This window comes from Mesocricetus auratus, unplaced genomic scaffold, assembly GCF_017639785.1.
Source record: "Mesocricetus auratus isolate SY011 unplaced genomic scaffold, BCM_Maur_2.0 Super-Scaffold_6730, whole genome shotgun sequence".
Lineage (NCBI taxonomy): Eukaryota > Metazoa > Chordata > Mammalia > Rodentia > Cricetidae > Mesocricetus > Mesocricetus auratus.
In genome coordinates, this window is record NW_024429184.1 from 17,786,836 (window position 1) to 17,811,911 (window position 25,076).

The 25,076-nt window shown below is 46.5% G+C and overlaps 1 protein-coding gene across 1 annotated transcript in view; it reads left to right on the forward strand.

Moving 5' to 3' along the window:
* The first annotated feature begins 3,006 nt into the window (after positions 1 to 3,006).
* B4galt1 (beta-1,4-galactosyltransferase 1) overlaps positions 3,007 to 25,076 on the forward strand; it is a 50,108-nt gene continuing 28,038 nt past the window's right edge. The window contains exon 1 of the mRNA XM_005078859.4: positions 3,007 to 3,645. Within this exon, the coding sequence (XP_005078916.1) occupies positions 3,231 to 3,645 (415 nt within the window). The 5' untranslated portion in view covers positions 3,007 to 3,230. The remainder of the gene's footprint in view (positions 3,646 to 25,076) is intronic.

Below are 25,076 nucleotides of genomic sequence, written 5' to 3' on the forward strand. Positions count from 1 at the left end.
ATTTAACAATGTCCTTTCCCCACTTGGGTTATAGGCCCTGATTTGGATTGCTCTACTTTACAAGAGCTTTTCTACCATCCGCTAGCCCTGAGACGCCGTAGGTGCCCTTTACTCTGCTTGGCCCTTCCTACTATGTCAGGCTGCTGTCCTTACTCAGCTTCATCCTCCTGCTCGTGGTGGATTTTGCCATTATGTGCATGCCACCTGGAGTGCTTACCTTGTTTAACTCAAACTAGCGGCTTCTGGACTGAATTTCTCAGGAAGGGTGGATGAGGAAGAGGAAGATTTATAATGTATAGGTTCCTGAACTCAAGGGACCATACCTGGAAATGGTTTAGATGATGAAATTTTACACTTGAATGAGATTTTTGGGGAGGACAGGACTTGGAACCATAATATAAAATACTATATATTTTACATGTGAGAAAATCTAAATAATTTGTAGCTACTGGAAAAACTGCTATGTTAAAGATACTTCTTGAGCCGGGCAGTGGTGGCGCACGCCTTTAATCCCAGCACTCGGGAGGCAGAGGCAGGTGGATCTCTGTGAGTTCAAGGCTGGGCTGGTCCGACAGCCTCCAAAACAATACAGAGAAATCCTGTCTCGTAAAACAAACAAACAAAAGCTACTTCTTGCCCCTCCTACATCTATCAAGAAGTCTTTTTTTTTAAACTCTCCTTGGCCCTAGACTGCCCTGAACTTTTTGTTGTCTATTTTGAGACAGGGTCTTCTGTAGCCCAGTTTAGACAGTTGTGAGCTGTCATGTGGGTGCTGGGAATTGAACCCCGGTCTTCCCCAAGAGCAGTCAGTGACCACTGAGCCATCTTTCCAGTCCCCAAATTATTTAAAATTTTTATTTTGAGACACAGTTTCAGTATGTAGCCCTGGCTGGCCTCAAACTTTTAAGTGCTGCTAGGATTACCCATGTAGCCATGTCTAGCTCTGGACTTTATCTTTTTTTTTCTTTTTTGGTTTTTACGAGACAGGGTTTCTCTGTATTGTTTTGGAGGCTGTCGGGCCAGCCTGGCCTCGAACTCACAGCGATCCACCTGCCTCTGCCTCACAAGTGCTGGGATTAAAGGCGTGTGCCACCACCACCCGGCTTCTGGAATTTATCTTAACCAAAAGAATTCTCTAAGAATTGATGCTCTGGGGCCAAGAAAACGACTCAGTAGGTAAACATGATTTCCATCCAAAGCCAATGACTTGAGTTCAATCCTCAGATGCCACGGGGGAAGAACTTACTACTCAAAGTTGTACTATGAACTTCACACACTTGTGACACGTGCGAACACACATATGTGAACAGAAGGGGTGCTTTAAGGCGGAGTCTTAGGAAATGCACTTACATTTGTCTTGGGCTGCTTTTGGAATGTGTCCTCCAGCCTGTGAGGTCCCCAAGCAGTTGTCACCCTACATCATTACATGGAAAAACCTTTGGGGAGGGGGTCAACTTGGGGGATGAAGGTCCCGGTATGCAACCGAGCTAGACCTTATGAGCTTCCAGCTACTAGCACCAATCTCCAGGGCACACACAGGAGCTTGGAGTAGCACTGTGTGAAGGTACTTTGAAATTTCCAACTGTGCTACTGTCCTGGTTATTACTACAGGAATCGGAACCCAGCCAACAACCCAAGCTGAAAAGCTGACGTTGCACTGTCTGGGAGCTGGGTTATAGGTTTTGGTTGTTGGGACTTGGGCAAGCAATGGTGTTTCTTTCTGAGGGAGAAGAGGATGGACGCAGACTGTACGGATTAGGTTTCGGTGGACAGGATTTGTTCAGTTGAGATGATACAGGAAGGTAGAGGTTGGGGAAGAAATGTGGGCCAGAGACAGAAGTTTTGGGTGTCATCAGCTTACAGTTTACAGACTCACACCTAAGTAATAAGTATAGACATAAAAAAGCCTCAGGGAACACAGCCTAAGGACCCCACCAACAAATGGAGCCTCGAGCAGTCAAAACAAGAGGCCAGATGAGTGGTCAGGAAGTTAACAGAAGAAAAGTACACTTTATATGATTGCAACCAAATGTCAAACATCTCAGCCTGTTTTCTCATCTATGAAACGGAGACAGTTAACCCCTATTTCGGTGCATATCCTGGTTAACAATAAATTCTCCAAATATAGGAGTAGCTAGGATTAGTTACCACTTCCCGTTTCAAGGGTTCTCAACGCAGGGCGAGGACACATGCTTGTAGTGATGGTACTGGCAGAAAGCTGCATTAATTCCCAAGCCAGTGTGGAGAAGAACCTGCTTTGTATTCTACACTGACGCACCTAGAACCGAGTTGGGCTGGCCCCCGAAGTTCCAACCGGAACACTAAAGTGGGAGTTAGGGGACTTGGTCATTTCACTCATTGCAGGACTCGCAGTAAGCCGCCCCTCCTTGCTAGTCCCGCTCACAGGCAGGTGGACCCAGCTAGGCTTAAGAGGCTCTTCGGAACGCCTCAGAGAATACGTCCGCTGGCCTCGCGGGGCGTCGAAGCCTGTTTCCTAGACGACCTTTCTCCGCTCCAGTTTCTCATTGCCCCCAAGGGGTACCCGCCGGTCCTCCTGGTCTCACGTGCTGCTGTGTCCCAAACCCACACCCCGAGATCTTGGGTACGTCAGGAAGCGGTGGGGCCGCCCGAGAGCAGCTCTTTGAACGAGGAGGCACGGTCTGAAGAGATGTAAGCGCCTCGATGAACGCTAGAAAGAAAAGCCGAGCGCCGCTGGGCGTGGGATGCCGGCTCAACCCCTGGATGCAGTTGGGCTGGCGGAGCGCCACGTTTAGTCCCCAGGAGCCGCTGCGCACTGCATCCCACCCTCCCGAGGGCCCGCCCCTCAAGCCCCGCCCTCCCCTAGCGGCCTGCAACCCCAGCCGAAGGTCCGGCCCCTTGGTCTCTGCCCCAAGCCTGGTCCCTCAAGCCCCGCCCTCCTCAGAAGACCCGCGCTCGGGCCCCGCCCCCTCAGGTTCCGCTCTCCTCGCCTTCTGAAAACCCGGTCGAGGCCCCGCCCCCCGCCGAGGCCCCGCCCCGTGCCCATCCGCGCCTGTGGCTCCCCGCTGGTCTCTCCGGAGTCCCGCGGCCCGGGGTGTCAGCTTTCCGCCGCAGGCAGCCGGCGCAGCGCTGCCTAGCCCCCCCTCGGCCCCTCCCTCGATCGCTGTGCTCGGGTAGTCCTTGGCGGGCGGCCTGCGGGCGGGCCGCCCTCTCAGCCGTAGCCCACCCCCTCTTAAAGCCGCGGCGGGAAGATGAGGTTTCGTGAGCCGCTCCTGGGCGGCAGCGCCGCGATGCCGGGCGCGACCCTGCAGCGGGCCTGCCGCCTGCTCGTGGCCGTCTGCGCGCTGCACCTCGGCGTCACCCTGGTCTATTACCTCTCGGGCCGCGACCTGAGCCGCCTGCCCCAGCTCGTCGGGGTTTCCTCTACACTTCAGGGCGGCACGATGGGCGCCGCCGCCAACCAGCAGCCCCCGGGAGAGCTCCGGCCTCGGGGCGCGCGGCCGCCGCCTCCTGCGGGAGTCTCCTCGAAGCCTCGTCCGGGTCCCGACTCCAGCCCTAGTGTGGCTTTTGACCCCGGCCTGAAGAGCAACTTGACTTCGGTCCTAGTGCCCCCTACCACTGCAGTGCTGACGCTGCCCGCTTGCCCCGAGGAGTCCCCGCTGCTCGGTAAGAACCAGGATCCGAGGTCAGGGACCCCTCGGATTTCCTCAACAGGGTCCCCGGGACGTTACCCTGTGATCTCTTTCAGGACTGCCAGCCTCCAGGTTTTGATCAGAGTGTTTAATCCCCCAAGACGGTCTTCGGGGCTGACCCGGGAGAGGTTGGCTGGTGTCTCAGCCGCTTGGGCCCTCAGTCTCTTCTGACCCCAGCGCCAGAGAAGGCCCTGGGAACACCCTTGTTCTGACCTAAGGCTCAGGAAACTTAGGAGTTGGGCTTGGCTTAGGTAGGTTGCTTGCAGTCTTGCCTGCCGGTAGGGTTCGAGAACAGGACAGTGAGCAAACCACCCTCTGCTCTGCTTTCAACTAGTGACTTAACTTTCTCTTTAAGGTTTCTTTCTGGTAATGGGGATGGTAAACCTCATCCTTTTAGGGAGTTGTTTTGAAGGAGTAAATGAAACACTGTAACTAAGAGTTTAAATAACGAGGACGAACTTTTAGAAAGTTGCTACAAGTGTGGGGTTTCCTCCTATTTGTTGGTCCTAGACTTAGGGCCTTTTCGGTCCCCAGCCCCAAGTTCTTCCTCCTGAAGTTCCTCTTAACCAAAGTGAGCGGGGCCTCTCCAGGGGCGGAGGGCCTGTGTACTCAGGGGACTGGAGGGCTAAAATTAACCAGATCGCTGGGGGCTGCACTTTCCTGGCATTACTTGCCTAGCAGATCTGAACCCTGACCTTCACCAGGCAGGGAGCGGGTAGATGAGTTTACATTTCTAGTGCTTGGAGGCTGGCCCGGGGTAGATCTCTGTTTGACCTGAAGACCACAGGTTGCTTCCCCGTTACCAGCTAGGTGGCTGCTCATTTTTAATGCCAGGTTTTAGAGAATGTTGTTCAGAGAAACCCCACCTCTCCACAAACGGGCAGGCAGCCTGCCTGTAGTTTTGTCACGTTCCCAGAGAGCCCTGGCAGAGTAGGCCTTCCTATAGTCTCTTGCTCAATTTCTCCAGTAATTACTTCAATGTTTTCATATCAAGTTTGGGAGGAACCTCTTGGAATTAGCCAACATGAGCAGGAAATTGAATTCCTTTGGACTTGGTTGTTAATCTGGGAAACAGGAATAGTCCTCTGGAAAGCGAAGTAGAATATTAGTCCTACTGATAAATGTCTGACTTCAAACATATAGTATTCCTTCCTAGTGTGTAAAATAGACTTGTCCGTGCTTACCTCACAGGGTTATTTAAGAACCAATTGAGATTGTGTACGTAGTAGGCACTCAATACAAGATAGCAAGTAATCAGCAGTACAGTTGGAGGTTTTGAAGTGCCGTTTTCTTAGACCTCCAAGGAGATGACACTGAAGAGCAGTGTAGACGGAAGTTTCTGTCCCGCCTGGCCCCTCAGCCGTTGCGGTCCCCAACCAGAGTGTCCGGGCCTTTTGCTTTGTTTTTGGTTGTTGCCTGGCATTATGCAGATAAAAAGACAAATTAAGTACTCAAGGGCCAGGCACAAAGTTCAGTTGGCGGAGTGCTTGCTTAGCATGTAGAGGGCCTTGGGTTTGATCCCAGCACCACATAGAGCTGAGCATGGAGGTACATGCCAGTAACCACAGCAATTGAGAGGTGGAGACAGCAGGCTCAGAAGTTCAAGGTCTGATAGGCTGGAGGCTAGCCTGGGAAACATCAGACCATGTTTCAAAATGAAAACCAGCTACCCATGTTTGTTTGGCGTATAGGGTCTTCCTGCTGAAGTATGAGAGACAGTGGTGACTGTAGTTCTGCTGGGTTTGGTTTGGTAATGTGGTGTTGCTAAATTAATTCTGAAATAGACAGCTTAAAAGGACCTTCCTGAGAGAGAACATTTTAGACTGTGGAGCGAGAGGCCTGGGCCGTTTCTAGCCTGGCTACCTTCATGTGACTTGCATGGGACTGATGTTTAGGCTGCTGCTGAGACCACAAATGAGGACAGAAGATTTATTTATTTGCTTGTTTGTTTGTTTAATTGAGCTCTTAGATTTGAATGGTTCGGTGTAACTTTTGCAGGACAGTTCCTGACTAGGAGGAGAGCTTTAAATCTGCCAGGGACTGTGTGTGTGTGTGTGTGTGTGTGTGTGTGTGGAGTCGAGCCCATCTGTTCGCTGGGCAGGTGTCCCAAAGCCCTTGGCCGTGGTTTTGAGGTTGGTGGGAGAAAGCATCCCTGGGGGTGAGCATAGTGGCCCTTTCACTACTTACAGTTCCTTTCCCTGACCTTCCTCTACTTTCTGGTGTCCAGCAGTCTAAGCCAGATGCTTGGATCTTTTTCAGTTGATAGCTGGTGACTTTGAGGTGGTAAGGGCCCAGACCAGGCTGCTGTTAGTCGATGTTAGATCTGTCTTTGGTTCATTGGGACTTTAGATAGGCTGAGGTTAGAATCGTACTTCTGTAATACGTGTGACTGGGGCAGGCTGTATTGTTTGGAATACTAGTAGGGGTGGGGACTCCTCTCTCCTTTTAGGGCTAGTGTGAGTCCCTGGCTGCCTGTCCCAGCCTCTCCCATCCCAGTGTGGGCTACAGGGGTTAGTTGACCTTTCCTGAGAAGTTCTCCAACTTGCCCAGAGAATTCTAGTTAGTTCAGGCTTTTTTCTCCAGCTCTGTGACAGCCCCCAGGTAACTAAACTGTGTACCCTACTGGCCATGGCATTGAAGCTCTCTTTTCTGACTACCTGGGTGTTTGCCAGAGATGGGAGGAGCCGCAGCCTTGAGGTTCTTTCCCGGAATGTTTATGTGTTTCCAGAATGTTTTATCTGCTCATATTTGGCACTGCTCAACATGATTTGACTGGCTGTGGCACAGGCATTTAGGGTGTGGTGTTGGTGGAGAAGGTGGCACAGGCTGGATTAATTGGAGGAAGCAGGGCTGGCTGACTCAGCTGGGGCCTGGGACAGATAGTACAAATCCTTCAAGGGGGCAGTGAGTTCTGGGCAGCTTAAACCTCAGAGGCCCCTCTTGCCCAATTATGCTTTAAGGAGTTTGTTCAAAAGGGAGGATTAATGTGTGTGTGTGTGTGTGTGTGTGTGTGTGTTGTTTCTATTTATTCGTGTTTATGTGGACCCATATGTCATGGTGTGAGTGTGGAGATTGGAGGACAACTTGTGGGAGTCAGTAGTTTTCCACCCTATGGGGTCTTCAAGTATACGGGTTTCAGGGATGAAACTCATGTTGTCAATCTTGGTTGCAAACACCTTTACCTGCTGAGCAATCTGGAAACAAACAGGGGCTATGGGTAGCCAAGGCCCTTTTAGAGTACTTGTTCATTAGCCAATTTCCCTGACGTTTGGAGGGTCCTTTTAGCTGGGCCTCTGCCATGGCTTGTGATGTTGAAGATGAAGTACTTTGGCAGGTCTCTGCTGGGCTCTTGGCTCTCAGACATTTCTCTTTATCACGCTGCTGTCTTCACTCATGTGTGCACATGCAGACATGAGCGGGCTGATTAGAACAGCATGTACTGTGAGACACTGGAGAGGTCTGACCTTGACTCACTCATTCTGGGATGACTCTTGGGACCCCATCACCCTCTGTTTTAGGATGGAATCTCATCCCGGGTGTTAGAAGAGGTGCAGAGATCCTCACTTAGATGCATATTTTTCAGCTTTGCTTTTCAGTAACTAGCCTTTAAGCCAGTTTTGTCTTGCTGCTTTTTTCTGGAGCAATAACTTACTGATGTGCACATAGATCCCACTGTCTTTATCTAACAGTCGTAGTAGACATACCCTAACTTACCTAGAGCAGAGATGTTCGTTCTAGGAAAAGCATTACAAGGCCTCAGCTCTCCCCATCTCAGACACAGTCAGGTGCCCATAAAGTGGAAACCTGATTGCCAAGATCCTTCAGAAATACCCTCCGTGACAGACTGAATATTTTTTTGTTTTGTTTTTCGAAATGGTTTCTCTGTGTAACAGTATTGGCTGTCCTGGAACTCACTCTGTAGACCAGACTGGCCTGGAACTCACAGAGACCCCTCAGCCTCTGCCTCCTAAGTGGTGGGTTTAAAGGTATGCGCCACCACTGCCCAACAGTCTGAATCTTTTTTTTTTTTTACCGTGAAACCTGGTCATTTCTCCCAAATAGCATTATGGCAAGAGAAGTGACCCCTGCCTGTTGTTTATTCCATACTTACTAAGTTTGTGGCTCAGTGGTTGCGTATACAATATCTTGGGCTTAATCTAGCTCTGGAAAAAAACAGAAAACAACAACCGAAAAAGTCCCAAACCATCCCAGGTTCTCTCTGAGCAAGTGTGGGAACCACCTTGGTGGAAGGGCATCAGATGATCTGCCAGATGCTTCTTGGGATATGGAAAACAAAAGCCAAATGTGGGATTCTGTTTAAACCACAGTTTCTTGGTTTAGTATTCCTGGAGGGGACCTGGCAGTGTTCTTGTCTCAGGTTAATGCCCAGAGAGACTTGTCCAGAGGACCAGGAGTTGCCTTGATGTGGCCCAAAGACTGGAAAGACGATCCTTGTAAGGTGTGCGTGTGGATCCCTTCCTCTGAAAGGTCTTATGTGGATTTTGGGATGACTTTGCAGACTTCATTCATTTACAGTGTGCACTATGTGGAACACTGAGCAACAAGGAAGGAAAAGGGTCGCCCTTGTAGCAATTTACAATTTAGGCAAGAGAGACATAATGACTATTCTAATGTGTCTGAACTCTCTCTCTCTCTCTCTCTCTCTCTCTCTCTCTCTCTCTCTCTCTCTCTGTGTGTGTGTGTGTGTGTGTGTGTGTGTGTGTGTCCATCCTTTACTATCGAAAACTTGCAAGGGCCTGCTCAAAAGCTTTCGCTCAGGCTTCAGAAAGAGACACTACAATAAGTGTAGGATCTAAGTCTGAGGACTATAGAACAAACTCTTTTCACACACGTTCTTTCTGTTCATGTGCTCATTATTGTTCTCGCTTTGCTGCTCCCTATTCTAATTCTTTTGTCCTGATTGTCTATAATGTCCTAACTTTAATTCTCTGTCTTAATTCTAATTATCTGCTTTATCCTTTCTTCCTTATTTTCCTACCTACCTACTTTTCCTGCATTCTTACCCATTTACATTTCTGCTCATTTCTACCATCTTCTCCCTCCAGCTAGACTAGACTCTCTAGTCTCCTCCCAGAGGCTTAAAGCAAAAGATAAGAACCACAAAGTTAGCTTCTCATTGGTCAGAAGCACATTGCTAGGCTAAGCTATAAAGGAAGAGCCATTACCATGGCAACATAAGGGTCCAAGGTTACAGAAGTGAGACTGTGACCAGAGGGCGGGCAGAGGGGGGTACAGTGAGATAAGCTTTGAGACATAGGTCTATAGTTAACAGATTGGCAAGCAAAGGCATGCCTTTCTTTTCTTTCTTTCTTTTACATGGGTAGGAAGCTTTATTGGGGAAAGGGAAGGGAGAGAAGGAAGAGAGACATAGGGAAAGAGAGACAGACAGAAATCTGTCTGCCTCCTCAGAGTAATGGTGGAAAGAGCACTTTTCTTAGTAGCCTTGGTAGACGTCTGTGACTCTGACCTTGTGCAAGCTGTAAAATTTTCTTTTTACAAAAAGCCTCTAGTCTAGTTTGAATTTAATCTGAGGTGAAAGTGAGCTAACTGTGTGTAGTAGTCTGAGCAAGAGAACAAGGCGGGCTGTTAAGAGTTCACAGTCCTTGCGGGACAAATAGATCCGCTTATGAAGCTTGTCCCAATATAGATTCTGCATATGAAAACTATATAACTAACTGAAAGGTCATCCTGTCGATCACCCACAGAGATATGTACAGAGCAGATGGAATATTTTCATGAGATAAACACACCCAGAGCTATTCTAGGGAAGACGTGAAATGGCACATGAGAGAAATTACAGATACATGCAACCGGTTTTCAGAGTCAGTGGTCCTGTGGTCCTTGCAGACGGGACCATCTCTATCAGAGTTTGGTGAGTCGACACTTGAATTGTCAGTTGCCGTTTGCTGCATGTCTGCATGGCCTCCAACACCTTCCCTAACACTATCCTTGCTGCCTTTTATTCAGAAAGAAACCCAGGCTCGTATCAGAGTTCTTCCGTCCTGGTTTTATTTGATTGTGTGAAAATTTTCCTTTTCTTTCCAAAGCCGTCCATTAGCTCTGCCAGGTAATCTTTACTTGCTGCCTTATAAAGATTATAATGAGATATCAGCAGCCATCTGCCTGGGTATTATGGTCTTTGAGTAGCAGCAGGGTAGGGATTTCCAAGCTAATTTAGGGGTTGGGAATGATGGGGCAGTTGATGCCAAGTCAGTCTGAGCCCTCCCACAGATTCTACTCTGTGACCGTTCAGACTTTGGAAGCAGTCAGTAGGCTCGTCTTGGGCTCAGTGGGCCAAGGGTCTCTGTGAAAGGGGTCTGGTTCTTTTTTTGGTCAGACTGATGATTCCTTTACTTCCCACTGATATTCTGCCTCCGTTCCTTATTCCCATTCTTTGTTCCTTGTTTGTTCCTGCCAAGAGAGACCGAAATTCTGCTTGTAATTTGCAGGTTTTAAAAAAATGCAGTGGAATGGTGAACTTTTATAAGAAATTATGTATGTAGGCATGCTTGCCATGGTACCATCATGGAGGTCACAGGACAACTTCGGGTATTAGTCCTTGCCTTCCACTGTGTTTGAGATGAGGGTTCTTGTAGTTTGCTGTTGCCTACACTGGGCCTGCCTCCTATGAGCTGCTAGAATTCTCCTGTCAGACCTCCTAAACTTGCTGTAGAAGCACTGAGAATATAACATGCTATGGTCTGGCTTTTATTTGGGGATTCAAATTCAGGGTCTCATGATTTTACAGCAACAACTTTATCCACTGAACTTTCTCTCCAGCTTTGGAGTGGTCTTATGACAAGCAGGCTTCCCTTTGAAAATCTGATACTGTGATGGTTTTACATTTGATTCTGCCATATATGATGTGCTGGCTGACCCTGCAACTTTGAAGGGTCTTAGCAAGGCCTGGGACTGAACTTCATGATCTCTATAGAGCTAGCCTTCCTGTATCTAAGCTCTCCTAAAAGCTGACCGCAGCTGTGACGTAAAAGACCTCAGTTGTGGAGCCTTTGATTGTCTGGGTCTGTGCAGGGTGAGGTGAGGGTGCCATTGCCTGAGGAGTGCTCTCTAAGTCCTGGTCTGAAAGCCAGAGACCTCAGCTTAGAGAGTTGTGGTGGTTTGGCCTGATCTTAGTTCTAAGGGAACGTGGCTTAAAGGGATTCGTCATTAGGAGACAGAGGGGTGAGTCACATACTCTCTGGTTCCACTTCCTTATACAAGTGGAGGCCAGGGGTTGTATCATTTATTGGCTATTGCTGGATTCTTTGACAGTGATTTTAAGTATGTTCAGAGTGTATTGTGTAACTATAATGATTTGCTTCACTGAGGTGTCAGGACAAAGGCTGTGGGTCCTCACCTTTGCTTTTTTCTTTTTGAAGGGAGGCGTAGGAGTAACCAACCTTTCTTTTGTGGAAAGTAATGCAGGGGTTGGGGGTGTATAATTCAATACAGAGCATTTGTATGAAGTCCTGGATTTGATGATCCCCAGCTCTGAAAGCATTTAAACAAAAGCTAGGCACATTGAAAATAATTTGCAAAGTTAAAACTCAGGCCAGCCTGGTCTACAGAAGGATTGCTAGGACAACCAGGGGCTACACAGAGAAACCCTGTCTCAAAAAAAAAAGGGGGGGCAGGAAAGAAAAGAAAGGTACACGTACATTCTTTCCACCTAAGATAAACATGCCTCCCTATTTTCTGCTAGTCTTTTCCTTCAACATGTTTAAGCAACATGCGATATTGCTGATACCTTGTTTCTGGATTTCTTTGGCAATTTCTTTCTAGGTTTCCCAGGCTGATAACTGGTGCTACAACCTCCTAAGGACTAGGACTCCAGGTGTGTGTTGGCACCATGCTCAGTGTACGTGCTGATTTTTATGTTATTTGACACAAACTAGTCATTTAGGAAGAGGCAACCTCAGTTGAGAACGTGTTCCCTACGGCGTATTTTCTTAGTGATTGATATATGAAGAAGGGCCCAGTCCATTGTGAGTGGTTCCACTCCTGGACAGATTATCTTGGGTGCTATAAGGAAGTAGCCCAGCAAGCCATGAGAGAGGAACAAGCCAATATGCCCCATCTCTTCAGTTTTAAGTGTAAGATGAAATAAACCTTTCTTTCCAAGTTGCTTTTGGTCATGGTCTCTGTCACAGCAATAGAAATCCTAACTAAGACCCCCAGTATAGCTGAGGAGGAAGAATAGAAAAAGTCGCGGTGGTCATCCTTTTCATTTAAGGTTTTGTTACAATGTTGGTCCTGCATCTTTTGAAGGATCACAGAGGTGGGTTGGGGGTGTAATTCAGTAGAAGGATGATTGCTAGTAGGTGTGAGGCCCCCCCAGGCTTGCTCCCCAGTACTGTAAGAAAATAAAACAAAACTAACCAGTAAATAACGAAAGCAGTATCATCTTGGTCAGCAGAATATGCCATAGCTTTCTTATCACTCAGCTGTCATTAGACACATATATATTTGCTTTCCTGGTGGTGTGGTGAGCCTTGTGTGAAAAATTGTATAAGGTCTGTAGGGCATTTTCCAAAAGAGAAAAAAAGGGTGAGTTCTTTTTGAGAAGCACAAGCTTTCTTACCAAGGGTTAAGTGTATTGGAAATAACAGGTTTGCACAGTGCTGTCAAATGAATGTCACTTATGTGAAATGATACGTCTAGAATTCTGATTAAAAGGAGAAAAAGTCTAGAAGTGCCTCGGCAGGGCCGGAGTACAGTACACACAGATCTTTAGATCTGGCCGAGCACATCTGCTGTCAATATATCCATGGGGATGGTATGTCCTCAGTAACTTCTCCACTTGTTTCCTTAGCTGCCAGATCCCTGGGTAGGCTTATATGGCTCCAGGACTGAGTGCTAGTGAATAATAGTGAGCCAACCCGCACTGTTGACATCATCGAGATGTGACACCGAGGAGAGGTGGGAATGAGCCAGCAAAAAGATTCTGAAACATGCACAGCTTTCCTACTACCACGTGTTGCTAGGGAGGGGCTGGGGAGTGAGAATCTTTTACATTTCCGGCAATTCTCTTAAGGGAAAAGCCTGGGAAAGCAACAGAGGCCGGCTTTCAGTGAGGACTTGGTAGATTACGTCAACAAAGCCTCAGGCTGCTGTGCTTGACTGTTCCCAAGGAGTATATTTTGAAGTTACTCCGTTTTGAATGTTCTCAGAGGAGCTAGATTCTCTTCTGGGGGGTGTTTGGTGTGGAGAGTCTTCTGGGGGATCATTTGGCACTGATTCTTTTGTAGTTAGAGCAGGCTTGTGTTGAAGGAAGGGGCAAGGTTCTGCCAGACCAGCCTGACCCACGAAGCTAGCGTCTGAGGTCAGGTTCCTTCCTGCCTTTCCATATGGGCCTGAAGGGGCCTGGCAGGGGCGTCAGTAAATGCTTGGCCCAATGACAGGGTTCTTTCTAAAAATGCCTTTAACAACATTTTCTTTAAAAGTTCCTTCCTGGTTTGCGTATTGTCCTCTTGCCTTTGACATCCTGAAACCACAGAGTGCTGGTGGTGTGAGAAGCCACCAGCAGCTTGAGAAAAGAAGCGGACAGAAGAATACTCTAAGATAAGGGGACTCGGAGAAGCTGGCATTGTGTTAGACAGACATGGGGTAGCGTCTTGTACTCAGATAAACACTGTAGGCAAGCCTCAGCAGAGGCCCCGCTGGCCAGCATACTGAAGAGAAACCCCAAAGGAAGGTGACGGACGTGAACTCATTCGCTTGTACAGCAGACTTTTATGGGAAACTACACTGTACAAAGGGCAAGGGGTAGACACAACCAAGGTCTAGCCTTCTTTTATGGAAGAGTCCCTTCACAGTGTGTGAATCTTGGCCAGCCAGGTCCAGAAGCCTTGCTGTTCAGAGGCTCCGAGGGGCAGGGAGTGAAATGGGTGGTCTGGACTAGGGCCAGCATCAGAAACCCAGGGCCCCTTGCATACACTGATTCTGGCAACCCTGCCTCAGCCTGTCTGAACACTCTTTCCCTGCTGTGGTGGGCTGGGGTCTATTGCTGGAAATAGCCCATGATTTCTTCTAGTTGCAGTCACAGCCAATCTCCAGCTGTTGCCTATAGCTATCCTCGGGGTAGGAGAGGATAGGAAGTGAAGGCAGAGGGAGTGGAAGATGATAAGAGGCCTGGTGCGGTTCGGGCTGCTGGGACTGCTGTAGGCAGTGGGAAGCCCGGGGACTTCAGGCAGGCAGTGAAGGAAGGGGTTTCAGGAATTGTTGCAGAGTCCGTAGCGGGCAGGGGCAAGCCTGGAACCGCAGAGGATTCCGAGTTCTGCTCCTTGGGCATTAGACCAATCTAGACCCCTTTGGTTCATGTTGCCTTTCTGAAGTTCAAGTGGACTGTTTCCCTCCTTCCTAAATTCTAGTGTGGGGCGTGTATGGAAATAGTAGCTGTATCTGTAGTGTGAAAGGACTCAGAAATTCTTTGTGAAGCTCACCACCCACTACTGTCAGAGCATTTGCGGTGAGGCTTCTTCTGGGGTTTTTGTCATCTCTGTCAATTAGGCATGATGATTTTAGCAGGTGCATGACCGATGACCGACTACGAAATGGAGCAAGGAGCCTGGAGATGGCTCAGCAGTTAGCAGGCACTGCTCTTCCCGAGGACTGGAGTCTGGTTCCCAGCACCAGCGTTAAGTGGCTCACAGCCCCTGGGATCTGATGCTCTCCTGACCTCTGGAGGGCACTTGAGCACGCACAGTATATACTCACACAAACAAATACAAAAATGATTCTTAGAAGAATGACGTGACAAATGCCTCTGTCATACTAGGCAGCCGTGAGATGTGAGAAGGTTGCCTCTCTGTGCCTCAGTGTTCTTATGTATAAAATGGGATAATAATAGTATCTCTTAAGAGATGAGAGGTTTAGGGAGTGGTCATGGCCTAAAATAGTGCCTAGCACATGTTAAGCTCTGATTTTGTTATTTATCGTTGATAGTAGTAATACTATATAGTCCCTTGAGGATACTTGAGGCCACACAAATGGTACTGAACCCTATTTGCCCATGACAAACCTTAATTTCTGAGTCAAGCTTAGTAAAGAGACAATAGTAGTAAAAATAGAAAATTTTTATAATTGTTACCAATATGCTGTAATAAAAGTTATTTAAAAATGGTGAATTGCTCGTTTCTGGAATTTTCCATGTAGTACTTTTAGACAGTGGATATGACTGGAATGGGATGGTGACTGAAATTGTGGGATAGGAAACTGAGTGGCGGGGGAAGGGGGCTGTAGTTTTAATTTTTGTTGAATTTCCCTCTTGTCAGGGGCCAGGAAAAGAACTGGGAACCCCTAGCCCCGCCTCCCTTGTGTGTGCGCATGTGAGGGTGCATACATGCATGCTTGTTTGCATGTGCACATGAACTATGTACATGTAGAGGCTACAGATCAGCATCCTGTGTCTTCCGCAATGGTTCCCCACCTTACTTTTTGAGAAGGTTCCTCTGGAACTCACTGTCTAGTGTGGCCGGCTACCAAGCTCTGGAACCCTATAGCTCATTCTTCCCAAAACTAAGGTCACAGACATGTGCCACCATGCCTGACTTTCATATGATGCTGGGGGTTCGAACTCAAATTTTCAGGCTTGCATAGCAATCACTTTGCCCACTGAGCTGTATCCGCCCTCCCCCACTTACTTATCCCTACTTTAATTTTTGCTTTATGGGATCACTTCCCTTTATGGTTGAAAATGATACCGCATTAGATTTTTTAATATTCTCCCTACCACTGTAACAAAGCTACTACTTCAAAAATGCATGCACAATTTACTATGTTACTATCATAATTATTATGTGAAACTAATTTATATTCAGTTTTTTTCTGCCCATTACCTTCTAAAGTGTAATTTTGCCTATAATTAACCTGATTATCTTTAGTTGTGGCTTCCTAGTTTTTTTCTTTTTTATTAATTTAGTTTTTACATTCCAATCCTAGTGCTCCCTCCCTCTTCTCCTTCCACCCCTCCCCCACTCTCCACCTCTCCTCTCCTCTACTCCTCTGAGAGGGTAAGGCCTCCCCTAGGAAGTCTGCTAAGTCTGTCCCATCATCTTGTTGAGGCAGGACCAAGGCGCCTCTCCACCCCCACACCCCTGTTCTAGGCTGGGCAAGGTATCTCTCCATATAGAATGGACTCCACTAAGTCAGTTTGTGCATTAGTGTCAGAACTTGGATCCCTTGCCAGTGGCCTCCTATGTTGTCTCAGTCACACCATTGTCACCTGTATTAAGGGAGTCTAGTTCGGTCTTATGCAGGTTCCCCATTTGTCAGACCAGAGCCAGTGATCTCTCACTAGCTCAGGCCAGCTGATTCTGTGGGTTTCCCCATCATGGTCTTTACTCCTTTGTTCATATTATCGCTCCTCCCTCACCTCGATTGTACTCCAGGGGTTTGACCCAATGGTTAGTTGTGGATTTCTGTATCTGCTTCCATCTGGCCTAGTATCTTCTTAACTTTTTAAAAATTAAAAAAAAATTTATTTACTTATTTTGGTTTTTTGAGACAGGATTCCTCTGTGTAGCCCGGGCTGTCCTGAAACTTGCTCTATAGGCTGGTGTTGAACTCAGACATCCGCCTGTCTCTGCTTCCAGAGTGCTGGGATTAAAGGTGTGTACCACCATTGCCTGGCTTAACTTTTTTTAATTAATTAAAATTTTTCAAATGATATACTCTGATAAGGTTTTTCCTCCCCCAATTCCTCTAGTTTTCACTGTGTAGTCTAGACTGACCTGAAATTCATAATCCTCCTGCCTCAGCCTAATGCCTGTTTACTAACCTTACTGCTTAATCCCTTAATGGTTTTTATTCTAGGTTTCACTGTCATAATCTTGTTTTGCAGGGCATAGCTCTTTATTTCAGATGAATTGCTTCCTTGAGATACATTCTTAGAAGGAATCTGTAGGTCAGATATGGTCGCTTGACAACATGGGTTTACACTGCCACACTGCTTTCTAAGAGATTTGGAATCATTCACAGGCTCTAAATTTGAAATCCCTGGCTTCTAAAGAATGTAGCCCCAGAGAGTGTTGACTCTAGCTTGAGCTTCATGTGAACATTTCTAGTATCTCTCTTTCTCTTTCCTCTCCCTCCTTCTCCTTCTCTTCCTCCCCACTGCGTGTGTGTGTGTGTGTGTGTGTGTGTGTGTGTGTGTGTGTGAGAGAGAGAGAGAGAGAGAGAGAGAGGGAGGGAGGGAGGGAGGGAGGGAGGGAGGGAGGGAGGGAGGGGAGGAGGGGGCTTCCCCAAGCGAGACATGCTTTCCTTGAAAGTGATTTCCTCTGGGTTGTTACTTCCTGGGTACTCAGTATTCTAAACAGGAGTCTGCTGATGATTTATGCTCCATAAGCAGGGATGATTTATACAAATTGGGAATGGACTTTCCTGCTTCCTGTATATGTAAAGCCAAACCGATAGAATAGGATTGGATGTTGACTATAAAAACCTGACTTAAAATGATATTGGTCTAAACCTTTGTGAGTTAGTTGCTGGTAACTGCTGCTTGCAGCCATAGAAACTGTTATTAATAGTTTGTGATAGACTAGCCTGGGTGCTTGGTCATTTAACTTGAGCCGACAAATTCCTGTATAACAGCTCTGGTTTACAGAAGCCAACAACAGTGCCCAAATCAAAGGACAATGAAATTATGTTGGATTAAAAATAAATTGATGCAGTTGCCTAAAATTTGCAAATATGAAGGCTAGTATTTTCCTTGCACATGCCTTTTGTCTGGCTTACAGGGCTGAAGATTGAATTCAGGGCCTCATACTTGCCAAGGCAAGCCTCTTTGGGAGACTAATAGAAGCCTGCTTAACTGCATAAAATGATTAGAGCCAGTGATTTCAGATGTTTATAAGTTTGTAGGCCCAGGAGATGGGCCCATACTCAACTTGTAGGGACATTGCCTTCCTCTTGAAGCCACTTCCTAATTCACAGTTCCCTTCTGACTTAATAGGACACTCTGTCCATTGACTCAGGTCAGCTGACTTTTCTTATGTGGAATTGGATCATTTTTTTTTCCCTTGGAGGGTTCACAAGAGGATTCAATGACATGAGGCAGGTAATTGTTGGTCATTACTGTTCCCTTGGGCCCAGAAGGCATACATTCAGTTCCTTAGACTGACATAGTGAAGTTTCTTCATATGGAGAGGAGTGGAGCTATAACCAAAGCTTGTGTTGTGGTCTGGGGGAGACTTGCCTGGCTCGTGTGGACAGACCTACTTCAGGCCACAAGGAGAAGCTTTCTCTTGTTAATCCACACTGGGAACATACGTGGAGTATGAGCTTCTGTATGTTAGGTGTCCCAGCTATCTGTAGCTTTCCACACAGCCTTCTCCAGGTGGACATATTGTGAATATAGTGAGTTAGGTTGTATGTGTGGCATGCTGGTAGACCCCCAAGCACAAGCCTGGGAGAGCCTCCTATGTTGAAATCCAGGATGCCCAGTCCAGAAGTCAGTCTGTTGTCAATGTCTTGAGTGACCTCTGGGTCTCAGTTTATCATGGGATGAGACTGACGATCAGCTTGAGTGCTCATTGGAGTATCTTCCTGCCTGATGTTGCTAGTGTAGCCATGGGTAGCCAAAAGGCTTCATTATAAGACACTGGAGTGCTTACTGGGGCTGCCTTGTAAAGTTAGGAGAGTAGTCAGTGGGCCTTGAGAACTAGGATTGAGTCTTAACTGAAGAAATGCACACCTGTCCTGCCCTCTCATGATGCTGTTGTATACAGATTCGCAATTGAGTTAAAAGAAAGGTCTCTCTCTCTCTCTCTCTGTCTCTCTCTGTCTCTCTCTCTCTCTCTCTCTCTCTCTGTGTCTCTCTCTCTCTCTCTGTCTCTGTCTCTCTCTCTCTCTCTCTGTCTCACACACACACACACACACACAGAGCACTACTTGTTTGAAGTAAATTATAACTGTTGGACTGCATTAGTTATCCATGGTTGCTTGTGGCAGACATACCTGCTTAGATTCACCTGGCAAACCCAGTGCCTAAGCAGGAAGGCAGAAGTCAGGGAGGAATCAGTTGATGAGTTGCTCAGTGTGAAAAGCTAGTCTGTAGGAACCATTCTGACTTCAGAGTCCTAGGCTGGAGCCACCACCACAACAACCATGCATAACTTCATATTTGTTGAGCATTCCCTTCATGCTAGGCATTGGGGGAAAGTTCTTCATTAACACTCAAGCAGCTCATTCAGTTGTCCTGATGAGAACCCTGCTATAGCGCTGAATAGGTATGGTAAAAGAGGACATCCTTTTGTTCTTTCTGAGTGGGGAAATACTCAGGTTTCCACTGTTAAAAATTGTGTTGGGAAGTGGAGAGGCAGAGGCAGGTGGATCTCTGTGAGTTCGAGGCTAGCCTTGTCTACAGAGTGAGTGCCAGGATAGCTAGGACTACACAGAGAAGCCCTGTCTCAAAAAACAAAACAAAAGAATTCTGTGGATGCAAACAGCCCTACACAGAAGGTCACAGGTTGCTCAGGGAACTGGGAAGTCAAGAGCCAGAGTAGAGAAGTAAGTTTACTCCGTCCCCGAGTTGTGTCAGGCTCTCATGGTGACAAATAACCCAGACCTGTAAGCCTAGGAGTCAAGGTATCTTCCTCCCTCCCCTGGCAGCTCTTGAAGAACACATCCCACTCTGTGCTATCACTCCGTATGTTCTTCCTTTCTTCTTTATGTTCTTCCTTCCTATCCATCCATCAAACTTCATTTCACGGCCCGCTATCATCATCGTCCCACGTGTAGACTCTCTTGCCTTGTTTGTTATTTGTTGTAGTTCATCTGTATTCTTGTTTCCACTATTCAACCCCACTACAGGCAGCCCTACTCCTGTGTTTTCAGCACATGTGCTTCCACTTGCCACATAGAAACCACTGCGGTGTGTTTGTGTGTATATTTTTATTTAAAACCATTCAATTTTTTAGATTAACGCACAGTAAAAATTGGTTTATTTGCCATTTAGTTGTATGGACTCAAACATGCTTATAGTTGTGTAAACACTATCATACTCAAAATGCAGAACAGTTTAGTCCCTTCCGTCTTCTCCTCATTAACTCCAGACAACTCTATTTTTTGAGACAGGGTCTCAGTTTATAGTTCACACTGTGCTAGAACTCACAGTTTAGGCCAGGCTGGCATTGGATTCTAAATAATCCTCCTGCCTCAGCTTCCCACATGCTAGGATTATAGGTATAAACCACCACACCCAGACATCTGTTTATTACTTTTATCTTCCTTCATCCTAGGGCCTTACACATAATAGGTAAACAAGTTACCCCTGAGCCCCAGCTTTAAAGGAAGTGTGTGTGTATGTGTGTTTTGAGACCAGATCTCTGTTGTATGGTCTTGGCTGGTCTAGAATTCGTGTTCCTTCTAACCTTCCTGAGTCCTGGCATGACATGCACCACCGTGCCTAGCTCCTTGTGAAGATTTTTGTCAGTTGTACCAATAATGTGGTAAAAAGAAAATCAGAAATCATATATTACATTCAGCCTCTCCACCGCACCGTCAGAGGGACACCTGATAACAGACATGTACTACCAAGCCCAGCTTTGTGTGGGTCTCAGGACTTGAACTCAGGTCCTCATGTTTGTGCAGCAAATGCTTTAGCCTTCGGTGACATCTCCATGGACTGAATGGCCAAGGCTAAGGCTGGTCTGGTCATCCCACAGCCAGAATCAGACTTCGAGACTTGAAGATTTGGTCTGATTCTCACCAGGGATGAGAGTGTGTTTTGTTTGGCAGTGTGATGCTCAGATAAGGAACGGCTAGTCCATCCTTTACCACGAACTCAAATTATAGGCCTATAGCCTGAAGAAAATGTAAATTTAAAATTTAAACTTATTTTGGGCAGTCAGTGCTAGCAGCTGATGAATCAGAAGCTGTGTCTGGAAACAAAAGATATGCTTAGAGTCTAGAAATGAGTGGTTTTGTCTCAAAACAAAACCCGAGCAAGCAATCAGAAAACAACCCTAGTTCTCGTATTAAGATGCAGCTTTCTGGGGGCTGGAGGGATGGCTGAGTGGCTAAGATTAGCTGCTGCTCTTCCAGAGGACCTGGGTTCAATTCCCAGTATCCACATGGGGACTCATAACTGTCTATAGCTCCAGTTTCAGGGGGTCAGATGTCCCTTTTTATTTTAGGGGGGTCTCTGAGGGCCCTAGGCACACATGTGATACACATACATGGAGATAAAGCACTCATATATGCACAGTTTTTAAAAAAAATAAGCACCAGAATCAAAGATGTAGCTTTCTGGGCTACTTATAATGTCTGGGTGAGCAGAGCTTCCCAGCATGCCTTTTCCTTCACTGCCCAGCTTGAGTGTGACAGGTGGCAACCTCACCAGCGTTTTGAAAGCTAACCTTGGCGTTTGAAGATTAGGTAGGTCTTTAATGATGTAAGCAGTCCTGTGTCACAGTGTGAGAAATGACAGTTTCATGAAGTTGGTGGCTCACTGTTGGTGAGGCTACTTTCTCCACATGGAAGTTTACAAAATGGAGCTGTATAGGCTTGTGACAAGGCTGCCCCAGGCAGAGAGATGGACAGAGGAACAACTAGTCCCACTATGATACAGCGATACAGCTTTCTGTTTGACCTTTTGGCCTTGTCTTTGTAGATCTGCTCCAGCAGGTCCCCTTATTTTTTATTTTTTGACAAATAGTTTGTTTTTGTCTGTTTCTAAGTGTAGAGTTCTTATACCACAGATATGTTCTGTTTCCTGTTGAAAATGGGCTTTTTCCTGTGGGTCTAACAGTGGGTGATGAGTTGGCAGAAAGAACAGTGCCCAAGATGTTGTGTCAGCAGTAGGAAAAGATACGTTTTTCTTTTTTCTTTTGATAGCCAAGTCCTATGATTTGGAAACAGGCATAGTTTTACACACCTGTAATCCCAGCACTTGAGAAGCAGAGGCAGGAGCAGTTCGAGGTCATCCTCAGCTACACAGTGAGTTTGAACTACCTGGGCTGTATGAGAATCTGTCTCAAAGTAAAACCATTCTGTGGCTTGAATCTTTAAAGAAGATTTACATGTATATGTCTTCAGGTTTTTATTACTGTGAAGAGAAATCATGATCATGGCAACTCTTATAAGAGAACATTTAATTGGGTTTGGAACATTGATAAGGGAACATTTAATTTAATCACAGTTTCAGTGGTTCAGTCCATTTTATTTATTTATTTATTTATTTTGGTTTTTTTTCTTTTTTCTTTTTTTTTTGGTTTTTCGAGACAGGGTTTCTCTGTGGCTTTGGAGGCTGTCCTGGAACTCGCTCTTGTAGACCAGGCTGGTCTTGAACTCACAGAGATCTGCCTGCCTCTACCTCCCGGGTGCTGGGATTAAAGGCGTGCGCCGCCCCCACCCAGCATCAGTCCATTTTATAACCATGGTGGGGAGCATTGCAGCATGCAGGCAGATATGGTGCTGGAGAAGGAGCTGAGAGAGTTCTACAACTTGCAAGCAAGAAAGTTGGCTGAGACACTGGGGTGGTATCCTGAGCATAGGAAACCTCAAGCCTGTCCCCACAGTGACACACTTCCTCCAGGAAGACAATGCCACTCCTACAAAGCTACACCTCCAAATAGTGCCACTCCCTATGAGATTGTGGCAGCCAGTTACAGTCAGACCACCACAGTGAGTGTGTGCTTGGGGGTGTGCCATGGAACACTTGTGGACAACCTATGAAAGGCAGTTGTCCCCTCCCCACGTGGGTTCTGGAGACTGAACTCAGCTCATTAGGCTTGCGTCATCAGGCAGCAAGCGCCTTTACTGTTGGCCATCCTGCCAGCCTATGTTTGAAGTCTTTCTATTGGAAGATGTTTGTTTGTAGATGGAACTGAAAGCTGGGATCACCTGTCCTTGGGTTATAGTTAAATTGTTTTTAGTTCAGCTTTAAAGACATGCTCCCAAGGTACAATAAAATGATGCAAGCATTTGATTTAAGAAGTAAATTATGATGGGTGTAGTGGTGCACATTGTTAATCCCAGATCTCTGGGAGTTTCAAATCAGCCAGGACTGCTGAATGGGACCCTGTCTTTAAAAAAGAAAAAAGATGAACCATTTTAAGTACCTTTGAAATCTTTGTTAAATGTTTTTTAATTAAAATTTGAAAATAACTATTTATTTTGTATGTATATTTTTGGGGGGGCACATGCCATGAATGCATGTGGAAGTCACAACTTGTGAGTGATAGTTCTCTCCATCCACCCTAGGATCTCAGGGTTCAAACTCAGGTCCTCAGGCTTGGCAGCAGGTATTTCATCCCTGAGTCATCTCACTAGCCCAGTTCTTTAGAAATAATTTTATCGTTTTTTATTAATGTATAGTGTTTGTGTATGTATGCATGAGTGCCACAGCATAGGTGTAAAGGACAATTTGGAGAAGCCAGTCCCCCCCTTTCTCCATGTGGGTCCTGGAGTCAGACCCGGGTCATTAAGCATGGTAGTAAGCACCTTACCCTCAGTAAGAAACGGTTCCCATGGGAACAGAGTCCATTCTGGTGTTCTTTATCCTCTGTTGTTTATGTCAGTAGCAGAGCATGGAGGAGAACAGAATGCAGGGTGTGGTTGTATAGTTGGGGTTTTGTTTTTGTTTTTTATACTCTTTGGGGGCTCACCACCCAGCTCCCAAATAAATACAGAGACTTATTCTTACTTATGAATGCCCAGCCTTAGCTTGGCTTGTTTCTAGCCAGTTTTTCTAACTTAAATTATCCAGTTTCTTTTTAACTATGTTTTGCCTCTGGACTTTTTACCTTTCTTTCCTTCTTACTCCATGGCTGGCTGTGTGGCTGTGTGGCTGTGTGGCTGGCCCCTGGTGTCTCTCTTTCTTCCTTTTCTCACTCCTCCGTCTCTTCCCTAGATTTCTCCTTCTGTTTATTCTCTCTGCCTGCCAGCCCCACCTATTTCTGTCTCCTGCTTAGCTATTGTCCATTCAGCTCTTTATTAGATCAATCAGGTGTTTTAGACAGGCAAAGTAACACAGCCTTACTGAGTTAAATAAATGCCACATAAAAGAATGCAACTCATCTCTGATTCATTAAACAAATATTCCACAGTATAAATGAGTGTAAGGCATCTTAAACTACTATTCCACAACATAAGGTGTTTTTCTTTGCTTGTTTTGATGTGTACTGTGTTTCACAAGAGAGCCCGCTGACAAGTGGATACAAATCTGTGTGATGAACCAAGCTGAGCTAGCCGCTTGTCTGCAAAGCTTTCCTTGACTCTCTTCCTTGGTGCTGGTTCCTCTCTTTGGCACCAGTTCACCACTGTCACGTGTCCAACCATGATCTGCCTTGCTGGTCCTCATGCTTGGTCTTGTGCTCTCCCCAACTGCCACACTAAGGGCAATAGGCACTTCTTAACCCACCTTCTGTGTGCCTGGTGCTACTGGGTCCATGGTAATTACTGATGGGGTGCATGTTTGAGTGAATTTGATGTGGTGAGTTTTTCGAATAAGTGGATGAAAATAAAGAACAAACCTCCTGGGAAGGCGTCCTGGCGGGGGTGGGAGTTAAAGGCTTGACTGGACTTAGTGGTATCAGTTAATCATTCGGTGGATGTATCTAGAGAGCTTGTCCTTAGAGGGCTGAGAGGTTTGGGGTCAGCTCCCTGCAGCAGTTAGTGCTCTCATGTCTAGTCTAAAGACCACTTGAGTCTTGTGTTTTGAGATAGAGCCTCAAGTAGCACAGGCTGGTCTTGATCCTCTGCTCAGGCTACACTTCCCAGGTGTGTCATCAGCCTTAGTTTAATAATACATCTTTCCCAAGCCCAGACTCCTTCTGTACTGCCTGACTGGCTTCTGGTGCATTCCTGCTCTTTGGAATCACAAGGGCACAGAGGAAAGGCTCACCACACACGCACACTGAGTCTGGACAGCATGTGCCTGGGGGAGAAGGTGGGAAGAGGAACTGGATGATGAGATCTGAGACCTGGCGCCAAAAGACAAACAAAACCACAGCTCTCAGAGTGTCAGCCTCCTAGGCTGTCTGTGCCTACACATTCCCAAATGGTGGGATTTGTTGCTCAGAGAATTTCCGCAAGAAATTTAGAAGGCTGATCCTTGAATATCAAGAAGAATATTTTTACTGTAAAATTAAAAACAAAATCAATCCAATGTCAAAACTCACCATGATTTCTTATTTTAAGAACAGACTAAGACAGACTCAGTCCTGGAAGAAAGAAGCTTCCCCCTGTGGGCTATGTTGGCTTCATGTACATGATTTCAGCATTTCTTTTCTTCCTTTTTGGATTTTTGGGACAGGGTTTCTCTGTGTAACCTTGGCTGTCCTGGAATTCATTTTGTAGACCAGGCTGGCCTTGAACTCAGAGATCTACCTGCCTCTGCCTCCAAAGTGCCTCCAGAGTGCTGGCATTAAAGGTGTGTGACTC